Source organism: Thamnophis sirtalis, unplaced genomic scaffold (assembly GCF_051295495.1).
Source record: "Thamnophis sirtalis isolate CommonGarterSnake01/CBP01778 unplaced genomic scaffold, rThaSir2_p1.2 scaffold_4, whole genome shotgun sequence".
Taxonomy (NCBI): Eukaryota; Metazoa; Chordata; class Lepidosauria; order Squamata; family Natricidae; genus Thamnophis; species Thamnophis sirtalis.
In genome coordinates this window covers 117101521-117125064 of record NW_028261384.1, presented here as the reverse complement: position 1 = coordinate 117125064, position 23544 = coordinate 117101521, and the positions used below count along the sequence as shown (strand labels likewise).

Below are 23544 nucleotides of genomic sequence, written 5' to 3'. Positions count from 1 at the left end.
ATTTTTACTATCAGATCTATTTTCTTTGTCAGTTCATTTTTCTGTTTCTCTGTAAAGTTTTTAACTACTATTTTGGTTTTTTATTCATTTATTTTCAGTCCTGCAACTTCTCCATATTCTTCTATTTTTCTTATTAGTTTGGGGCCGATTTCTAATGGTTCTTCTAAGATGAATATCAGGTCATCTGCAAATGTTTGTAACTTATATTTTTATTTCCATCCCTTTTATTTCTGGATCCTGCCTAATGTTTCTAATTAACACTTCCAATGTCAATATAAGTAATAGTGGTGACAATGGACTTCCTTGTCTAGTGTCTTTTTTTATATAAAAATTCTCCACCACATCCCCATTCACAATCACTTTTGCCCTTTGAGCTGTATACCATATTTTTTGGAGTATAAGACACACCAAGATTTTGAAGAGGTAAATTTTTTAAAAAGTTTTTGCACTTTGCAAGCCTCCCAAACTCTCTGCAGGCCTCATTTTTTGTGGAAAATGGAGGATGCAGAGAGTTTGAGAGGCCTGCAAAGTGCTCCAAGGGGCTGGGTGGGCAAAAATGAGCAAAAAACAGCCCATTTTTGCAAAAAACAGGGCATGCATAGCCTTTGGGAGGCTTCTAAAAACAGGCCATTTTTCACTCGTTTTTGCCCTCCCCAGCCCCCAGGAGCACTTTGCAGGCCTCCCAAACCCTCTGCACATCCATTTTTGTGAAGGGGCAGGGTTTCAGGAGGCCAAAATGCTGTATTTAGTGTATAAGATGCACCCAGATTTTCTCCCTCTTTTGGGGGGGGGGGAGATGCTTATACTTCGAAAAATACAGTATATTGTCTTGATCATATTTATAAATTTTTCACCAAAGTCCATACATTTTAATTGTTGCATCATGAATTACTAGTTTACATTATCAAATGCTCTCTGGGCATCTAGAACCATCAACACCAATTGTTTTTCAGAATGTGTTTATAATACTCCAAAGTGTCTAAGATAATTCTCACATTTTCAATTTGCCTTTTTTGATAGAAAGCCATTTTTATCCTTTTCATTTTGATACTGTAATGTTCTCTTCTCATGTTGTAGTTTAGTTACCAGATTCTTCTCTTTCTCCTTTTTCAACTTATATGCTAGCCATCTTCCTGGTTCATTCGCGTTTTCAAAGAAATTTTGTTTTGCTCTTTTAATTCTTTGTGCTGATTCTTCTTTCTCCATTATACTTAATTTATATTTAATTATTTCCATTTGATTTTTTACATTTCCATTTACGTTTTGCAGTTGCTTTTGTAGCTCTGATTCAAGTCTTTTATACTCCTAAAGTTTTTCTTCTGTTAATTCTTCTTGACTTTTATATTCTATTTTTCCCCTCATTTCCTGTCCCTCATTTCTGCTAAAATGGTGATCATAACATTCCATTGCTTTGTCTAGTGAATCCAGTCTGTATCTTTTGTCATTCCAATTGTATTCTCTCAGGTATCAGCCATCTGTAGTTTACTTTACATTTAATCAGCATCACAGTCAATAATTGATATTGTTTCTGTAGGTCTCTCACTCTCCTAGGAACCTGCTTCAAGACCACCTATTATTTTCCCTTGTATTGTAATGGTTCATCTCTTGCCTTCTTGAATATTTCCTCTCTCATCAATTTTTTTTAAAAATCTCACGTGAAATAACTCTGCCCTTCTTCCCCAAACCAAGGTGGGAGATGGTATCCCTTCCAAAGGATGGGGTGGGGGGAATCCCTCAATCCATTGGGATCAACTCCTGGAACCAGAGGGGCCCAAATTATTTTTCTTTTCAGACAACTACAGTATCTTGCATTAGTGCAGCCATTCTCTCCCTCCCTCCCTTTCTCTCTCTCTCTCTCCCTCCCTCGCTCCCTTTCTCTCTCTCTCTCCCTCCCCCCTCTCTCTCCCTCCCTCCCTCCCTTTCTCTCTCACTCTCTCTCTCTCTCTCTCTTTCTCTCTCTCTCTCTCTCTCTTTCGCATGCACACACATTCCCTCTTCATTCATGTGAGTGTGAGTCACTGAGCAAGGAAAATGTTGCTGCTGTTTCAGGTTTAGCACAATTTCATATATAGCTCTCATATGTCACATTAAATATTGTTTGTTGGCTAAAAGTACAGCCTACCAATCTCTTACACAAACAACTGCTTTCAGGTTATCCATATTACAACTCTTTCATCTTCTCCTCTTATCCAGGGCAATATCATCATCCCGCACCTTCCATCTCGGTCAATCCCAGTAACGTGGTTGCTGTGGGAAAGAATATAAACATCAGTTGTAAGAGGGATTGGAACGCAAAAGGGAAATCCATTTTCCGGCTAAGGAAAGAAAATCATAAGATAGATGAAGCTGATACCGAGGACAATGAGATTGAATTTCATATTTCCAATGTCCAAGAATCACATCAGGGAACATACGACTGTATATATCTTATATATTCAACTTGGTCATACTACAGCAATCCAGTTTATATCTTTGTGCGAAGTAAGTCCTTTTCTGTGCTGCTTTCATCCATGAGACTAACCTAACTACAAGTAGACCTCAATTTGCAACAGTTTGTTTAGAGACCACCTGACGTTACAACAGAATTGAAAAAGTGACTTATGACCGCTTTTCACACTTATGACCACTGCTTTATCCTCATGGTCAAAATTCAGAGGCTTGGCAACTTACTCATATTTATGACAATCACAGTGTTCCCGGGGTCATGTGATCCCCTTTTGTGATCTTCTGACAAGCAAAGTCAATGGGGAACCAGGTTCAATTGACAACCACAGTACTAACTTAACAACTGCAGTGGTTTACTTAACAACTGTGGAAAGAAAGGTCTTAAAATGGGGCAAAACTCACCTATCAAATGTCTCACTTAGCAACAGAAATTTGGGTTCAATTGTGATCAGAAGTCAAGGACCACCTGTATTTCCTCCACCTATAAATGGAAACCAAAGTCTGCATTCCCCCAAAATGCAGGAGGAATGGAAATTGCCATTTTCTCCCCAAGGCTGTTTCCTGCCAAGCTCTCGAGAGATCATTCCAGAGTGGAGCCTCCTGTTCAGCCAAGCTCAGCAGGTCAAGTGTTTATTCCTCATTTTTCCAACCACCCCAATATCTCCATGGGAGAGTAGAAATAATGCCTTCTCAATTTCAGGATCAAGGCAGGACAATGTATGAAAGGCATGACAGAATTATCAATAGATGAGAATATTTGTAGCTCAAGGTTAAACTGGTGCTCTGTGAGCTTGGTTATTTTCTTGCAGACGTTTCATTACCAAACTAGGTAACATTATCAGTGCAAACGCCACTGCTTTCTGACACCCAGCTTAGCCTGTAGTATCCAGAGAATAATTAAGAAGCTTTCTTAAATGTGGCTGCTGCTATATCTGTCCTTCCCCTGCCCTCATCCCCACAAAGTGAGGGAAGAAAAACATAAATTTGCATGGATTTTTTCATCCCTGCAAGTTTAAGGGAATGTGTAATAGTTTAGATCTCTCCATCTGTCTTTAAGCCAGCAGGAAATTGTACTGGCATGAATTTGCTATCCTGTTGCCGATGTCTAATCTACCCTACTGCTCTTGTTCCCTTTCATTTGAAGGCAAAGATTAATTTTTGTAAACCATCTAAGTTACCCGTGTGTAAGTTGGGTGGCTGCATAAATTTGTTAAGAAATAAAATAAAGATAAGCAAAGCCAAACCGACTTTACTTCTTCACCACCTTTCCATAGCTGGAATCAGAATCAGGGGGAAACCATCACTTTACTATTTCAATAGGTGACTTGTAGCTCCCACCAACTGGGGATGACCTGAAGTCAATATCCTGGAGACAAATAGATATTGGCCATTGTTGAGGAATGATTTTGCCATAGTTAGTTACAAGGGGCAGCATTATCTAAGATGAGATAAGTATCAGGTCACCAAGAACTATCTAGAGCAGGGTGTTAAACTCAAGGCCCGTGGGCTGGATCCAGCCCATGAGTGCTTAGATCCGGCCCATGGGGCCACCCTGGAAACAGCAAAGGACCAGTCTGTGGTGCCTCTGCCAGCTAAAACAGAGCCTGGGAGGACCATGTGCAGCCCTCCCAAGCTCCGTTTTCATTGACAGAGGAGGCCATCACAGCCAAAAATTGAGCTAACGAGGGCTGCCTGCGACTCTCCTGAGCTCCATTTTCACTGGCAGAGGGTTGCAGGAGGCCATTGCAGCTGAAAACGGAGCTCAGGGACTCATTTTCACTGGCAGAGTGCTTGGGCCCCACAGGCACTCCTGACATGGGTGACCTCAAGCTGGCCACGCCCATCCCTGCCCCCAATGTCACACAACCCTAATGCAGCCCTCAGTGAAATGGAGTTGACACCCTTGATATAGTAGAGAAATAGACACGATCCTCTTTTTGCCTCTTCTGCTGAAAAAGGAGGGAATCAATGGGGAAGTGGTCACTGATCAAGTTTCATTCCTTGATCGCCATCCATTCTGTCACTGAGAGCAAAAAGGGTTTTAAAAAATTGAGAAGGTGCTAATTTAACACTTGCCTGATCAAAGTCTCCAGGATGGGATCATTAAAGCAACTTGGTGGCTGTGACAATATTTCTACATTCATCTCAGGAGCCACACAGGTAAAAAGGGGACAGGTTTAGATCAGCTGAGATCCTATCTTGAGTCTTTGCCTCCCTTCCCAGCTGGGTTTGGACCTAACCGTAGTTGTTTGTTTCCTTTTGAAATGCAAATACAGTATCTTGCCACTTTAATGACTCCGGCTGTTGCAAATATTGCAGTATTAAAATTACATCTTTTTCCCCTCTTTCTCAGGACAATCTTATCCCAGCCCCTTCATTTCAGTGATTCCCAAAGGCCTGGTTGTCCTAGGAAGAGAAGTCGTCATCCAGTGCAAACAGGAATTGTACCAAACTGTAACATTTAACCTCTATAAAAAGGGGGCATTACATGCACCAACAGCCCAATTTTCAAATAACAAAATGGCTGAATTCATTATTCACAGTGTCCAAGAACCTTATGGAGGGATCTACTTTTGTGACTATCAAATCTACGATCATCAGTACAGATACAATATATACTCGAAGATCAGTAGTGAAATATATATCAACATAACGGGTAAGATATGGATTCCTATTCTTCATAGTTACTTCACAAAAGAGAGTTCAGAGTTTTTGTATTTTCTGTACTTAGAATACAAATAATATTAGCACTTGAATTTTCTTTTTCCTTCATCTCTTCATGCATAAGTTGCTATTATTCTCTTGAACATCAAAGAATATACACATTGTGATCTTCCCTGTGTTGTATGGTAATAGCTCAAGCTGTAGAATGAAGGCTCTTGAGTTAATTTGTGACTCCTGATGATTGGTTGGACTAGCAGTTCCTGCAGTTTTCTTGACAAGATTTTTACAAGGGATTTGCCATTTCCTTCTTGAGGCTGAGAGTGGGGGATTGGCTCAAGATCCTCTCTTGGTTTGCTTAAGGAGGGACTAGAGCTCACAGTCTCCTGGCTCAAGATCCCCTGTAAGTTCCATGCCTAGGAAGGAGGGACTGGAATGTGAAGTCTCTCAGTTTCTAGCCTGATCCTTTAACTACTACACAAACTTGCTCCAGATACATACTTACATGCATGCATGCATACATCAGGGGTGGGTTGCTGCTGGCGTTACTGCCAGTTCGGTGCCCACGCGATTTGCTCCGCGCATGTCCAGTTGCCTGTAAATAAGATTTAAAATGCCAAAAAAGATGCCACGGCAGCTGGGGAATTGGTTCGGGGACATGGAGAGCCTGCCGTCCCTACTGGTTCGGCAACCCAGTTGCAATTTTCACTACTGATTCGCCTGAACTGGTGCAAACCGGTAGCAACCCACCTCTGACATACATACCACAAGGTGGCGCAGTGGTTAAAATGCAGCACTGCAGGCTACTGCTAGATCAGCAGGTCAGCGGTTCAAATCTCACCGGCTCAGGGTTGACTCAGCCTTCCATCCTTCCGAGGTGGGTAAAATGAGGACCCAGATTGTTGGGGGCAATATGCTGACTCTCTGTAAACCGCTTAGAGAGGCCTGAAGGCCTATGAAGCGGTATATAAGTCTACTGCTATTGCTATTGCTATATGTGTGAGCTGCAATGGTGCAGTGGTTAGAGTGCAATACTACAGCCTACTTCTGCTGCCTACCGGCTGCCTGTAGTTTTGCAGATCAAATCTCACCAGGCTCAAGGTGGACTCAGCTTTTCATCCTTCCAAGGTGTGTAAAATGAGGACCCAGATCATTGGGGGCAAGAGGCTGACTCTATAAACTGCTTAGAGAGGAATGTAAAAGCATTGTGAAGCAGTATATAACTCCAAGTGCTATTGTTATATATACAAAATCTGCTAAGTCATTATTTCCTAAGATCTATTAAAATAATGCACACTACACCGATTGCATAAAGCATGGGAGAAATGCTTTTATTATATATAAATATTAATATTATATATTAAGATTGCATGATGCATTAAGGAATACGAATCTAGAATATCATGGATGAGAGACCAAGGTAGATGTATGTGGCAGGAAATATGTGGTCACTAGGAACTGAAAATGATTTGATGGCACATAATCAAATATCATTTGATATTTGATTATGTGATTCGGTTTTTAACATGTTAGGTTGCTGTTTTTAATTGTTGTGAGCTGCCCAGAATCACTTAGGTTCAATGGGTGGCCATACAATTTCAATGAGTGAGTGAGTGAGTGAGTGAGTGAGTGAGTGAGTGAGTGAGTGAGTGAGTGAGTGCTGAAAAAATGTGGATTGCACAAATGAGATTATGGAAGACATATCTGGTTTGATCATATAAAGACAATGAACATATGACTAAACAAACCTTAGGAAGAATGAGTGGGTTGAGGAGAAGAAAAACCTCCTAACAGTGAGAATCAAACCATGGAACAGCTTGCCTTCTGAATATGTGGGTCCTCCATCATTGGAGGCTTCCAAAAAGAAACTGGACGATCATTTATCCGGAATGGTATACGGTATCCTGCTCAAGCAGGAGGTTGGACTAGAAGACCTCGGAGCAGGGGTGAAATGCTCTGAAGTCTGCTACCGGTTCACTTCACAGAGCGCAGTGCCGAAAAAGGAGGATTAAGAAGCCTTTTCTGAGTCTGCAAAGGTAAGTAGAACAGTGGTGGGGGGGAACAGCTATGCCGCATGATTTAGATTTTCAAGAAAGCAGGATTTCCACTTTCTAATGAATAGAAATCATGTGGCATAGCTGATTGTTGCACAACTGATCGTCAGAACTATCAGTTCGCCTGAACTGGTAGCAAACAAATGCTAACGGTTCAGGGGAACTTGTCCGAACCTGTAGCCTTTCACCCCTGCCTCTGAGGTACCTTCCAATTCTATTATTCTATGTTCTAAAAGGATTAAGAAATTACATTTAGATGGAGTTGATAAGTTTGTTATGGAACGCTCAGTGGAAACACAAAATTATTTTCAAGTTAACAATGAATGTGTAGCCTTGTTCAAGTTTAGGAAAGCTGTTCCTTATTATTTCTCTGTGTTTATTTTCCTATCCAGTAAATTCCTCACCCCATCCCCAGTATATCAGTCTTACTAGTGATTTTGCATAAATCTAAAAGTGGGGGAAATTGTAGGTTCTTGCCACTTTTAAGGCTTGTCATTTGGTGCTTCTAATGCCTTTGCTCTTTATCTAATACTTTCTTGCCTTCAGACCCCAGAATTACAGGGCCTGCCATCTATATGGAACCAAAGGGACAGCAAATGCTTGAAACAAACGCCTGGATCTACTGCCAGGGGCCAAAAGGGGGCCTGAAGTATTCCTTCTATAAGTCAACAGACTTCATAGCTTCCCAAACGGCAAAACCAAACAGTTCCTTGGCTGAGTTTTCCATTTTGGGAGTCAGGATGGAACACGTAGGAAACTACAGTTGTTGCTATCAGCTTGAAAATAAACCCTTTATGTATTCAAAGTTAAGTGAGCCTCTGCAGCTTCAAGTAAGAGGTAAGGAATTAGTTCTTCCCCAATCCTCGCTATCTTCCAAACCCCATATCCTGAATAAGAACCATGAGTAAAATTGGGGACCATTTATCCTGAACCATTTGAGGAAAACAGAGAATGAGAGGCTTTAATAAGGGAAGTATTTTAAAAAACCAGAATGAGAAAGTGAAAAAAATACAGCCAACTTCACATGCATTATGCATATACTGTAGGTGTGAAAAGGAGCAGGCGTAGAGTCAAAAGAAAAGGGACAGTGTAATATATGCGTAGGTTCATCACTTCTACTAGAGGAAGTGTGAAGCCCAGCCTGTTAAGCCCTGCAGGTGGAGTGTTCTGATCCAGGCTTCCTTAACAAGCAAGAAGCGGAGTCTTGGTCCCAGCAAAACCCTTTTTATTTATACAACTGTGAATTCCTTTCATTCAGAGTCCACAAGGCTCCAGTCTTTCAGAGGGTTGTTTATCAAACACGAACCTTATCTTGTTTGGCAAGTTGCCAAATAACTAGTTCAGTGGTGGGTTCTGGCTCCCGTTGCAACCGGTACGCTGCAACAGAGCCGGGCATCCACCATGTGCACATGCACAGCACACACATGCATACCCACTGCCCATGATGCTCCAGATGCTCGGCGGAGCGTCACAAAGGCACCATACACCCCGTGCACATGCACAAAGGCCCTGGTAAGCTCAAATAGTGGTAAGGAGAGCGGGCGGACGGGTGGGCCCTCTGGAGCACCATACTGGAACAGTGCCTGGTGCTGCCAGCAGGCACCGGTACGCCCATACTGGCGCGCACTGGTCGTATCCCACCACTGAACTAGTTCCAAATGCAGGGGAAGACAAAACTTGGCACAGAGTCTCTTATAGTTACAAACAGAACTTTTCTCTCTTGACATGACTGATTGAAACTTATTGTTTCCTGCAAAAGCCCCCTCCCCATTCGCTCCTTTTTTGTTTCCTATGGGAGGGGCCAATCATCTCCAAGATGTAGCTTTACTCTTAAGTTGAGTCTGCTTTCTTAATTGTTCTTGTCTTCTGGCAGCTCTGCGCATGCGCACACTGGGAACAGGCTCCAGCTGTTCCTCTGCCTCGCTGCTGTCTAGCTCCCTCTTTGCCTCTGAGGCCGAGCCCTCGTCTGAGCTTTCCCCAGCCCTCAGGACTGGCCCCTGTTCCTCGCCAACCTCCTGCTGTAAGTTTTGCAGGCTGCCGTCAGGCCAAAACATGGAGAAAGAGACATAAATAGAATCCTGAGCTTGGATTCTTTACAGATTTATTTATTTAGCCTGTGGCACACAATGTCAGAGAAATCTACACATGCTAGAAACAAGGCAGTCCTAGCAGCCTAAATTGCTAGCTCATTCTGTTTGATGCTTGTGTATCTATCCTTGGTGCACTGCGGGGGGGGGAACTAGTTTTACACCAGTTAACTAGCAGTACTCAAGTTGCTGGCTGTTCTGGGCTCCTCCCTTGGTCTCACCCTGTGTTGCGATGTTTCACATCTGGCCAGATCCAGCAGCAATTTCTGTTCTACACATATACAAAGGCAGCTAGGTTTCCACCCCCACCCCTACCACCACCTAAGTGGTATCCATTTTTCTACTCACAATATTGCATGCTTTTGAACTCCTGGGTGGACGGGAGTCAGGGATCGAGCGACAGGAGCTCACTCCATCTCATGGAGCCGGGCTCAAACTGCTGAAGGGCAAACCATTTCTGGCCAGGAGTTCCAGCGTCATGAAACCTCTGAGCCAGTGCATCCCCCTCCTTGCAAATGTTCCACAACCAACAAAGTACCAATATCAGGGTGAGCGGCTCCTCCCTGTTTTTATATATGTTAGTTTTTAATCACAAACACACACACACACACACACAAACACACACACAACTAATACAAAGTAAAATATAAAGTAAAAAATAAATAATAGAAAGTGCAGAAAAGAAAAGAAAAAATAGAAAAGAAAGAAAACAAATTGTAACAAAAAGAAGAGAAATATATAAAGAAATGACTTTACCCTTCAGATAAACAGATTAACAGAGTTGGAAGGGACCTTGTAGGTCATCTAGTCCAACCTCCCACCCAAGCAGGAGACCCTACATCATTTCTGACAAATGGGAGTCCAGTCTTTTCTCGAAAGCCTCCAGTGATGAAGCTCCTACAACATCCGAAGGCAAATTGTTCCATTGGTTGATTGTTTTCACTGTCAGAAAATTTCTCCATTACAATACCTTCATTACAATATCTATCTATCTATCTATCTATCTATCTATCTATCTATCTATCTATCTATCTATCTATCTATCAACATAAACAATTTTAATAACTTACCACATTCTTTAACATCTTTGGTTCTGGATGGGGTTGACCCCATCTTCAGTTTGCCATTTCTTTCCCAGAAGTCCTTGGTCAAGGTATTTATTTCAAAGGTCTCTCCTGCAATGAAATTTGGAAATAATCTTTTGCTTTTCAAGGTCTTAAGGGAATACGTTTCCCAGTCCTCCTTGGAAATGCTGCGATTGGATGGTTGAGTTTACACAAAAAGTTGGTGATTATATTTTCTCCATAAATGAAGTTTGATTAGTTTTAATATTTGTATTCTTAGCACGTGGTATCAGCTCAAGCCACCTTAATTGGGTCAAACATGCATTCATGGCTCACAGTCTTAATTAGATTATTAGATGTACAAAATTTCAGTTGGAGTAGCAGAGATAGCTATGTGTAATCCTAACCCACATCTAGCCCTTTGGCTGTCTGTCCCTGTCCCTCACGAGGTCAACTGGAAATTTAAAATCAAATGTAAATAAGTGTATTCTATGCACACCATATAACTGCATTGCTTTTATTTTGAAGGCAACTGCTTTTTAAAAATTGTATATATGTTCCTGATTGTAATTAAGGGATTAAAGCAGTGGTGGGTTGGTCCCAGTTTTACTACTGGTTCGCTTCATGTGCATCAGACGCAGGCTGCGTGTGCGTGCGAAGTTCAATGTAACTCACTCTTCACACATGTGCAGAACAATTTACAGTGAACTGCATATGCGGGCGCACTACAAAACAACATGCCGGTAACGGCAGCAGGGACCAGGGAACCAGTTCAGGGGCGTGGTTAGCCTGACTCACTGCTGGTTCTGTGACCCAGGCCAAAAAACCACTACCGATTCAGCCCAACCGGGAGCAACCCACCCCTGGATTATAGGGTTGTAAAAAGGAAGAATATATATTCATGCGTGGGTGACTATACATCTTCAGAGCCCTTTTGGCTCAGCCTTCTACAAGAGTCCCAGTTTCTCATGTGGCCCTCTGGGAAAATTAATTGCCCAACCCTGCTTTAACCTCAACCCTTCTTTGATTGATGGATAGAAGAGGGTGCACTGGGCATCTATAGTTTCATTTTGACACATTTTCTGCTTTTACAGATGCCATTCTTCTCTGTAAGCTAAATTGTTTAGCATATCACTTTAAAGACACAGAATGTAATATAAGGCATATTTGGACACCTGGATAGAATAACAGAACGGGGAAGAAATAAAAGGCTTTCTTATTTGAAACAAATATGTATGTGAGAATGGAGATGATGATCCTTTTGTTGCCAAAAGATTGAAAGGAGATGGGGGTGGTGTTATTTGTGGTTGAGTGAAACGGGAGATTCTGGTCTACAAGAGTCTCTGAGGTTCCACTGAATCTTTTCCCCTTTCTAGATCCCGGCCTGACCAAGCCTTCCATCCAGATTATAAATGAAGAGCAAGATGCTCCAGAAGCAAATGTCTCCATACAGTGCAATGCAACAGAACCAGATCTGATTTTTGCTCTTCTGAAATCAGGGGAACAGATAGATTGCAAAGCTGCAGAGCTAGGGGAAAAGGCGGTGATTTTTTCTCCCCGCTGGGTGAAGTTGGAAGAGACACAAAATTATACCTGCCAATACCACAACAAAAGCAAGCCCTTTGTCTGGTCAGTGCCAAGTGACCCACTGAAGAGGGTTTCTAAAGGTATGATGACAAAGTAACATGTTTCATTTTTCCCATTTGCCCTGTCAGTGAGTCAGAGACAGACTGAATTTCTGAAAGACCTTGAACCGGGACAGTGGATATTGGACACATTGTCTGCACAATGTAGTGGTCACACACATCTAAATATGAGTAGCAGTAGGTTGTGGGCAGTGGTGGGTTCTGGATCCCGTTGCAACCGGTACAGTTGCAATGGGGCCTGGCGTCCTCCACATGAGCGCGCACAGTATGTGCGCACATGCATGCAATGTGCGCATGTGTCATACCTTCCAGTGATGCCTCCATGATGCTCCAGCTGCTTGTTGGAGTTTCATGCAGGCGCTGTATGTACCATGCACGTGTGCGGAAGTGCCGAAGGCTTTAAAGGACAGGAAAGGAGCTCAGGTGGGTGGGTGGGTCCTCTGGAGCACCGTACCAGAACAGTACCCGGTGCTCCGGCCAGGCTCTGTTACACTCGTACCGAGGCGTACCATCTGCAACCCATTACTGGCTTGTGGGATGTTTGAAAATGTTTAGTGGATGCCATCAAGTAAAGGTAGAGAGACAGAAATATTGACAGATAGAATGAGACCTAGACTTTCCATTTTTTTAAACAGGCTATGGAAATTCAATTAATAAACATAAGAGACATAAAAGCGAGACAAGAGAGAGTAGAGACGTACTCTGGTATGGACCAGAGGCTTATCTGCATTGCTGAGTTAATCCATCACCAGATTATAACAGACTATAAAAAGGGTACACATTATAGGCTATTAATGAAATAGTGAGCCACTTGCCAATGATAGTTTGGGTTAACCATACAATGAGAAGATTTAGTTAATGATGATAATAATGGTGGAGGTGGAGGAGCAGGAAGAGTTCTCCTTTGACAGTAACTGCTCAAATTACCATGATAAGAAAGTGCTCTCAAGAAAATGTGGAAGGGGTAGAGGTGTTAGCAATGTACAGTATGTATTGCTTTCTGCAGGGAGTGGGGGGGCAGAAGGTCTTTGATCACAGTCAGAACTGCAGTAGGTTCAGCTACAGGCTCTATCAATCCCCTGAAGTTGATCACATGACCAGCTTCAGATGGCTCTCCAAGCATGGAAGTGGGCCAAGAGCAGAAAAAGTCTTTCCAGTTGAAAAACAATACAGAAAAAAACAGAAGTGGAGTCCTTGGTGCTCTCTGAGGTCGTTGTTTAGATGTCACATTACCCAACTACTATAGGTGACATCATCAGCATGAGTGAGTGTAAGGGTTGCTTCAGTAGCTTGCCCTGCCTGTTTTGGTGGGTATGTGGTTTTCTTCTTAATAGTTTATTTTATTTTATTAGGGTATTGTTTTCTGCTTTGCTTGATTTTTTGTCTGGTGTTAATCCATGCTTATCTCAGTATTGGCTACTGGAGAGGATATGTTCTGAAATAGAAATGGAACTAGAAATAGAACAGAATAGCTTTATTGACCAAGTGTGATTGGACACACACATGGAATTTGTTGCCGGTACATAAGCTTAAAGTGTACATATCAATAGCAAGTCATAGATCATGATCACAATTGTTTTGAATCAAACCATCAAGCTCAGAGAGCACCAAGGACTCCACAATTCAACCCCACCTCAAGAAAAAAACAGTTGTGCAACTTGCCTAAATTGCTAAAAGTTGCATTGTCTGTAAATTAGAATAAAATGGATTTTAAAACTGATATGCAGTTCTAGTATTCTTCTCAGTAGATGATTGATGGTAATGAGTTGGTGAGTGGAGGAGAAGTTCAAAAGCTATTTTATTTTAGTGGTTAAGATAGTGGATTAGAAACTAAGTTGGTTATGAGTTATAATCCTCCTTTAGGTGCAGAAGCTAACTAGCTAACTATCAGCCTGTCCATCCGCCTTAACCCAACTCACTTCTTAGTGTGCTCTTATGGGAAAATGGAAAGAGGGAGCATTGTGTACTCTGCCTAAAATTGTATAAAATAAAGGCAGGATATTGATGACATAAATAAACTGGAAAATGCCACCATTCTTTTCCTTGCAACCGGTATTATTTGCCTGGAATCTTAAAGAGGTTGTTAAGAGCCTGGAAGCCAGGAAAGTTGAGAAGACGAACAATTTGGGTGGACTGGACTGGTAAAAAGATCGGAATAGGTAGTTATCCATCGCCAACTCTGCATTTATTAGATAACATTATTAGCCTTCTATCCAAGTTGTCTATGGCTTTACAGATGAATCCTTAATAACTCTATGGACAAGTATTGCTGCGTGCCTTTTCTTTCTGGCTGTCCTCTTCCTGGTGCTTATCTTCGTTTTATACAGAAAAAGAAGAAAAGGTAAGAGATACGGATTGGTAGAGGAGAATATTTGTAGCTCAGGTTCGAAATGAGCTTGGTTGTTTTTTGGCAGACGTTTCATTATCCAGACTAGGTAACATCATCAGTGCCAGCAGAAGGAGCACCAAAGACTCCCTTAAAAATGGATGGCTTTACAGCAGCCGAGCACAAGCCAATGCTCCTCTGTTTGCTTAAGAATCTCACTTGATAAAAACCTATTCATAGTTCAGGTAGTCCTCAACTTACGACCACAATTGAATTATGTTGCTACGCGAAACATTGTTCCGTGAATTGTGCCTCATTTTATGACCTTTCTTGCCACCGTTAAGTGACTCACTGCAGCTGTTAAGTTAGTATCACGGTTGTTAAGTGAATCTGGCTTCCCCATTGACATTGCTTGTCAGAAGGTCCCAAAAGGGGACCACACGCCCTCAGGACACTGCAACCGTCATAAATATGAATCAATTGCTAGGCATCCAAATTTTGATCACATGACACAGGGGATGCTGCAATGGTCATAAGGGTGGAAAATGGCCATAAGTCACTTTTTGTAGTGGCGTTGTAGCTTTGAACGATCACTAAATGAACTGTTAAGTCAAGGACTACCTGTACAAAGATGCAGTTTGTGTGAGAAAGAGAACAGTTTCCCTTTAAAAATGAAATAAGCTATAACAGCAAGGGAGCAGAAAGCACACACAGAATTCCATTTGTTTGGAGCAGCTTCATACCAGATGTAGAAGTAGAAATGGCTCCAAACTGATTTGATTTGGGAAAGAAGTTAAATCTGTACTATTCCAGCAGCTTTCCATCCTTAGCTGGGTTCAGATAATTGCCACAGGTAATTTAATACTATTGCTATTATCGATTAATTATTGTATTTTGCAACTATTGTTTGCTACTATAGCTTGGATTAGTCCATAAATATTACAAACGCATTAAATCGATGTAAAGGAAAATCTGAGGAATCCCCTTAAACAATCATTTTTTGGTGAATCAGTACCGGTGGTTCTCAACTTAGGCTCAACCACAATTGAGCCTAAAATTTCTGTGGCTAAGTTAGACATTTGTTAAGTGAGTTTTGTTACAACTTTTACAACAATAAATATGAGTCATTTGCCAGCGTCTGAATTTTGATGACATGGCCATGGGAAGAAGACAATGGTTTAAGTGTGAAAAATGGTCACAGTGCCATTGTCACTTTGAACGGCCACTAAATGAACTGTTGGAAGTTGAGGACTACCTGTATTTAATGCTGAACTGCCGATAATGTGAGTTTAGTTCACTTTTCAGGTTGTAGGGGTGTGTAAAAAGCGGGAACAGAGTGGTGTATCACTACTACCATCTCCATCCTTTGAAACAAAGATTTTTAAGAAGGGAAATATTTCTCTTTTAGAGGTCTCCTTTCCCATTGTTATCCTTAAAACCCACCCCAAAATTCTACCACATTCATTTATGGTGATGACACCACATTGGACAATGTCCTTCAGTCTGGAAGTCTGGAACTTTTCCAGCGATAGGATTCCATAATTTGGTTGTAAAATTCACTGCCTTTCTGTGGAGTACAGAAAGCAATGTAAAATGTATCTACCTGATTGCAGAAATTTCCTAATATAGATTATATGCAGCCAAACTGTTAAAACCAGGAGCTTGGGTATAGAAAATAAACCAGCATTTATCATTTAAAATAAGCCAAAGAACATTTTTTCACAAGGCTTTTTTTGACTTACAGGTTCTGTTACCAAAGAAAGCAATGTACCAGCCAAGATGGTAAGAAACATTTTCTGCACACTAATCCTATAATGGTCAACATGCTGTCCATGAATCTGTAGGTTATAAATCAAGAAGACGGGGCTAATTTTCATTTTAAAAAAATCTTTGAGTATCCCAAAAGGCAAGGAAAAGTATCTTGGCCTTAAGAATACCTTCACATTTCATATTAGGCCAATATTTTTACTGGGTCTGCTAAGCGATCATAAGCAGCATGCAAGTTTTCAAGGTAAGTTTGAATGTCAGCAAAAGAATGAGACAAGGCTAAATATCCTCTCTTTATTTATTCAACCTCTATGCTTATGGCAAAAGGCACAGCAGCCAAACGTAAGATTCACAACAAAGATATTGAAGCAATGGATAGCTTCTGCCTTTTAGGATCAACTACAGGTAGCCCTCAACTTTCAACCACGATTGAGCCCAAAATTTATGTTGCTAAATGAAAAACTTGTTAAGTGAGTTTTGTCCCATTTTATGACTTCACTTGCCACATTTGTGACAAGTGAATCACTATGGAAGTTAAATTACTAACACAGTTGTTAAGTGAATCTGGTTTCCCCATTGATTTTCTTTGACAGAAGGTTCATGATCCTGGGACACCACAACTGTCATAAATGTGAGTCAGTTGTCAAGCATCCAAATGTAAATCACATGGCAATGCGGATGCTGTAATGATCATAAGTATGAAAAATTGTCATAAATAGCTTTTTTCAGTGCCGTTGTAATCTCAAATGTCCGCTAAGCAAACTGTTGTAAGTTGAGGACTACCTGTATTAGCAATAAAAGAACCAGCAGTCAAGAAATATGCCGCAGACCAGCACTCAGTAGGGGAGCAACGAAGGCTTTAGAAAAAATCGTTCTGGTCCCTGCTGGGCCTATATCTATAAAGGTTAGAATTGGGCAGGCAACATTTTTCTTTGATATTCTAGGGAAGTAAACTTTGGACTTTGAAGAAGTAGATGGTTTTCAACTTTAGTTAAAAGTTGAAGTTGAAGAAATTACTTGAAGATGTCTGTCAACGACAGCCCAAAAAACAACAACAACAACAACAAAAACCCAGATGGTAGAACAAATCAATCCAAAATCTTAAGTCACCAAAAATCATGTTCAAACTATCATGTTTAGACCATGTAAAGCAAAAAACCCAACCTTTTTGAGAAGTCCATAATGCTGGGAAATGTGGAAGGGAAGAGAAAAGGACCAACATCAGCACTTTGGACGGACTTAACTACAATGATGATGCACCATGAGGATCAAGTTGGGCATCCTGGAAAAGGTTGATTAATGCGTTCACTAAGAGTTGATGGAATTTACCGGTAATCAATCAAAGGGCCAAAAATAGCTACGGAAAGAAATACTTAATTTCCAAATCTGCTTCTCCAACACATCACCAAATAATGGTTTTCAATATCCAAGTCTCCTCAAGGTACATGATTAATCTGCAAAAGTTCTAATGATCTCAACCCTGGAAGTTTTCTTCATGATTTCTCCAAACATTGTTTATTGTTTGGGGTAAAAATTTGCTTAATGATGAGAAAGTGCAATTAAATTTGCTAACACAGAACAAGGCACATGGTTACTTCTGCTTTCTGCACTGTCTTTTGTAAGATGAAATCAAAATGAGTTCCCGTAAAACTCCAGATTATACAATTAGGAAGAAACCATGTGACCAAGAGTCCTGCATATAGTATTTTATTTATTTATTTAACGGAATTTACATTGCCGCCTATTCACAAATGCGACTCAAGGCAGCTTACAGAATATAAAACCCCATATAAGAAACAATAAAATTAATTTTAAAAATGTCATATAGTAAATTAATATACTAAAATTATCCTCCCCCCCCCCCCATTCCGGCAACAGCACCTCACACGAGCCATTTAATGGGCTCTATCCCACTCTGTGTTCCCCAGGCCTGCTGGTAGAACCAGGTCTTTAGCCCCTTCCGGAAGAGTATTAGAATGCAGGCCATTCTAATCTCTGGGGTAATGATGTTCCAGAGAGAGGGAGCCACAACGGGGAAGGCCCTTCTTCCCTGCCTCCCTGCTCTAGGGGTCAGGTATATGTAATTGGCAAGAGACGGTCCCTCAGATAACCTGTTCCCAAGCCATGGAAGGGCTTTAAAGGTGACAATCAGCACCTTGAATTGTATCTGGAAGCAAATCAGCAGCCAATGCAACTTCCACAGGAGAGGTGATACATGTGCACACCGGTGTTTACACAAATCATGCAGGCCACTGCATTTTCCACCAACTGGAGCTCCCAGATGCTCTTCAAGGGCAGCCCCATGTAGACCATGTGGCAATAGTCAACACAGGAAGTGACTAGGGCATGAGTGACTGTGAGTAGGGATTTTGAGAAAATTACCCCTCAATAATGTTCTTGAAGGAAATTTTATAGATATAGATAGATAGATAGATAGATAGATAGATAGATAGATAGATAGATAGATAGATAGATAGATAGATAACGTGTATATGTGTGTGTGTATATACACATACACAAAAAACACACACAAACATATACATATATACATACATACATACATACATACATACATACATACATACATACATACCAGTATCCCAATCACCACACCAGACAGCTCTCAATGAATATTGAATGAATGTTGTTGATTCATAATATTTTGAATTGTAATCAAATTGTGAATAGCCACACCAACCCTAGGTTTCTATTGGGAGAACATGGCGGCAATTGACAAAACGTGTTTATTATAACATAAAAAACCCCTCTTTTGGCATATGGGGACACCAAAAAGCATAAGGGTGGTTGAGCTGAGAGGGAGTGACTGGCCCAAGATCACCCAGCTGGTTTTCATGACCAGGTGGAACTTCAACTCAAAAGTCTCTTGCTTTCTAGGCCGTGCCTTAGCCATTAGACCAAACTGGCTTTTGGTTAAGTATCAGTATCCCAGCATTATTTAACTGTTCAAGAGAGGCCACACTTAACATTTTTAGAGCATACTTAAAGGCTTCTGTTGAAGCATTAGCAGAAACACTACACTCTCAATGTCTTTTTTTTTTTTTGTTCTCTCCAGTACTTAAGCTCTCCCATGGAGGAAACCCCTGATGAAGTTTCTTATGCTGCAATAAACCACAATTCCCTGAAAATCAGACCACCAAGCCTTTATGATACAGTCCATGAATCATGTATCTATGCAACAGTGTCCGAAGAAAGCACTAAGGAGAACCAATAGGGAAGGCTATTTAGAAGAGAAGATCATTCTGAGATGTTGGTGTATCCATCTATACTACAGATACCCATGTTAGGATCATCTTGCTATAGACATCCTCCTTCCTCTTTCATAACCCAGAGATATGCTGGGTTCAGGTGAGCACATATCCTGCCCATAAGTGTCTTCACAAGTAGATTATTATAATACCCAAAACTGCAAATTGAATCCTGGCATTCTGTAGCTCAAGTCCAATTTTTTCCCAAGACTGCGATGGGCCAGTAGGGGAAAGAGTCAGACAGGTAGCTGTTGAGAGACTTGCTAGGGTGTTATGAGTATCAGAACTCTATAACCATAATCACGACTGGAAGAGAATATTTAAGGAAAAACTCCTTCAATGTTCTGATTAATAATATATTTTTAAAAGGGGCCCATGCAGGAATATTTTTGCTTTTAAATCTGAACTCCATCTAGAGACAAATCTATCAAAACTATTGATTTTTCTATGAAGCCATGAAGAAGTTTATGTCTTGTGAAAGCAAGTTAACCTGCACCTAGAAATTGTTTATACCCGATCAACCAGGATCATTATCAGGGTGAAAATCCACTTTTGCAACTGATCCTCAGTTCTCAGATACAATGATGGATCTTTTGATTCTAGAACAGGGATATGGGCAAGGCTGAGTTGAATATTCTTACTATAATTTAAAAGGTGAGGAGATTTGTAATAATTTCCATAAACCTTTTAATATTTAGAAAAACAGATGCTGAAAATAAGAGCTTTCCAACAATACCAAAACCTACCCTTTGCAGTGGCTAAATGATATTTTGATGATTGTATTGTTCTGACTCTTGTTAAGGCAGTTGTGTCCTCACCTGTGCAGGTTAACAAAAAGACAGATAAATAGTTCGAGACTGCTAATAGGTTATTAAATAGCCAGTGGCACTGTAATTCTCTTCCCTCCTAAAGTGAAGCCACCTTTTTCATCTCAGGTGTTATATCTGGTAATCCGATCGCATCTGGTACAATAATGGGAACATTTCCTTGAAAATTAAAATGAATGGAAGTTGACTCACCATGGCATTGTAGCAAGCTCATGGCAACTGTTGAGGAATGTTTTAACAACATTGAAGAGAGGAGGACAATGACTTGATGACGAGACAAATTCAGGATCATAGGGACAGAAAATATAATTTTTAAAGTGTAATTGGGGGGTGGGACAGAAGTAATGTGTGGTTCCTTCTGTTCACTTTGTTGAAATTCTGTATGTGTTCCTAAGAATGGGAATCGAATCTGAGCAAGGATTAGTGAAGCAGGTTTTGTGACCAACAAGCATATACAAGTAGGATAGGCAAGCCCTTTATCTAACTACATCCTACCAGATGAAAGTTAGACCATGAGTTCTGTGAACTTCCTTGTGGTAAAAACAGTCAATGCCATCAGATTTACACCACCAAGACATGGTTGATACATACTCCTCTGAAGAACTTCCACTAGAAGTTTGTCTTTCAAGTTGCAAAAAAAGTATTTCATGAAGGAGCAGTTGGAGAACAAGTAAATTAACTTACTGGGATCTTGTCAGCTGAAGCTGGCACACAGGGAAGGACAGTCAATGTTGCTTTTGAACTCTTAAATCCTGCAAAACCTGCTTCCTGAACCTTTGGAATTCTTCCTTTTTATGTCTAGTTTTCTTTTTCTAAAAAGAAAGTGGAGTCACTTTAAGTAGGGAGCCTAAAGCTTAGAATACTGGTTATGTTTTACAGTGGCTTCAAATCTTTATTATGGTCATAGATCACTATATTATTATGTCTTTCTCTAAAATTGAAAGAAAAAATGGTATCACCATGGGAGACCAGCAGCTTCTGGTTGCCATAGAGAAGAGCCCTAAGTAATAAATAATGAAGACTGAGATATAGTTCCAAGATGTTAATTCAGATCAAATGGGTACAAGGGTCTATTAGACTACTAATATTGCACTACATTACATATTTATAGCAGGGTTTCTCAACCGTGGTGACAATAAGATGTAGGGACTTCAAGTCCCAGAATTCCCAGGGTAGCATGGCTAAGGAATTCTGGGAGTTGAAGTCCACACATCTTAATGTTGCCAAGATTGAGCAACACTGCCATAAAATAAAGATTTTCTTCAATTGAAATTCACAAATTCATGGTGACCACCTATAATTTTCTTTCAAAGCATGGATTTGTTTTTGCCATATCTTTCTTTCAACTACTCTATCTAACCTTCAGCTCTAGGATGAAAGGCCCCTTGTGGCCTTTCATCCAGATATTGAGTAGATTGATTTTTCTTAGCTTTTTGAGCTCTGACAAATTCACTAGCCTCAGCTGTTGTGACATGTTTAACATGTAAATAAACCAAGTGTTATGGAAGCAATATAAATACCCTGTGACTAATCCACTAAAAAGAGAATTTGGGAAATTCTGGAACTTCTCCATTCTCAGAAACGGGGTATGCCCACATTAGTATTCGTTACTATACTTGTATTATTTGTATTTTCTGTGATCTTGTTGTGTTTTATCCTTGGCAATCTGAAGAATTGCTGAGATGTGGCTGACTATAATTTAATAAAGACATAAATAACACGCTACAGAGTTAATCCTTTTTCATGATTTTGGGGTGGGGGTGGGGTGCTATCTTAATACAAACTTCATTTTCCTTATCCAGGCCAGATTTCCAAGCCTCCCATTCAGTGATCCCGTCCCAGGGTCAGCCTGAAAAATGTCCACATCATCTAAAACAGAGGTGTGGGGAGTTGTGGCCCCTTTATGTGGGTTTCAACCCCCAGAATTCCTGAGCCAGCCATGTTTGTTCAGGAATTCTGGGAGTTGAAGTCCACAGTTCATAAAAGGGTCATAGTTCCCCACCCCTGCTCTAAAAGAAGACTTTTACTTGCCTGCAGCATTCTTTTTGACAAGAATTCCAGTTAGAGAAGCATCAATATTCCCCATTAAAACTATTTTATTTGAGCTGGGAGTAGGACATTTCTCAATGTTCAGGACTTTGCCTCCTAATCCATCTGTCCAGATGCAGTTTTGGCCAATATGTCCTTTTATCCATTATTTAATTCCAAGACTGAAACATTTTAACGTGGCTACCCAAATTTCACAGTCTCCAACATCATTTCTATCTGTGGACATCATTCTACTTCCTGCCAAAAACGCCTTACCTTATCTTAATGTCCCCCTACTCCTAGCCTCAGTCATGAGGTATAGTTTTGTTGTCAAAAAGACACCAAACCATTTAACTATATTATCCATACGTCAGGGGTCAGGTTACAGCCAATCTGAGCAGCCTTGGATCCAAATAGATATAAAAGCTGCCTACTTAATCAGATATATTTGTGGCAGCACAGATTTAAAAATTTTCTTCAAAGAAAATTACAAGCACAGTCACCTAATAGTCAAAAGTAGGAACTATATGCCGAAACATCTAAATATTTCTTTTTGCATAATTAGGAAATGAGAATTCAATTTCATTGTACACATGTTGTGCACTGACAATAAAGGTTTGATTTGATTTGAGAACGATCTCTCTCTCTCCCCCACCCCCACCCCCAAAAAAGAAGTACTGAAATGAGATACTTTACTGGCAGTGATTCAAATTCAAATGCATCAATAAATTCTGTTTACCGCAAACACAAGAAAAGAAAAGAAAATTTTGACAACTGTAAAAACCAAAATGCAAATGGGCATAGTGAAATTCAAGATTGATGCTTCTTTCTCCTGCTGAAATAACACAACCTTGTTTCTCAACCTTGTTAACTGGAAGATGTATGGACATCAGCTCTCAGAATTCCCCAGTCAGCATGGGGAATCTCATAAAATTCAGAAACAGTTTAATACACCAAGGGACTATTGCTTTAAGCCAGGAGGAAATGTTGACATCTCTCCCTTGTTATTGCATTCAAATTTCAGCCTGTTCACTTCTGATTTTGTCAGACTGAGTTGTCATTCCCTTCCATGTCTTCCTGAACTTACATTTTCAAGATGGAAACTATTATTTTGACATGCAACTCCATTTTGTTAGTTTATGCTTCAGAAGATGAAAGAATCTAGCTCACACTGTCTGGTCAGGTATCCCTGATATCTCTCTGCCGCTAAGCTTCACAATAAGCATTCACCATAAGTATGAGATAAAACCTCCTAGCATCTAAAAGAAGAAACAGAATATTACCAAATATGGGGAAAATGGTATAGGTCAGCTCGCGTGCCATAAGGAGGGGAGCACAGAAGGGTTGTGCGTGGGCGTGCAGCATCCATAATG

At 40.6% G+C, this 23544-nt stretch overlaps 1 protein-coding gene across 1 annotated transcript; it reads left to right on the top strand.

Moving 5' to 3' along the window:
• Positions 1-2204: 2204 nt before the first annotated feature.
• Positions 2205-21842, top strand: LOC106547716 (immunoglobulin superfamily member 1; the record flags this gene model as incomplete). The annotated part of the gene is made up of 7 exons (XM_087713876.1): positions 2205-2481; positions 4799-5101; positions 7707-7997; positions 11688-11978; positions 14194-14298; positions 16028-16065; positions 19124-21842. Coding segments are annotated over 7 exons (1464 nt in total), but the record flags the coding sequence as incomplete, so codon positions are not given.
• Between the last annotated feature and the right edge of the window lie 1702 nt (positions 21843-23544).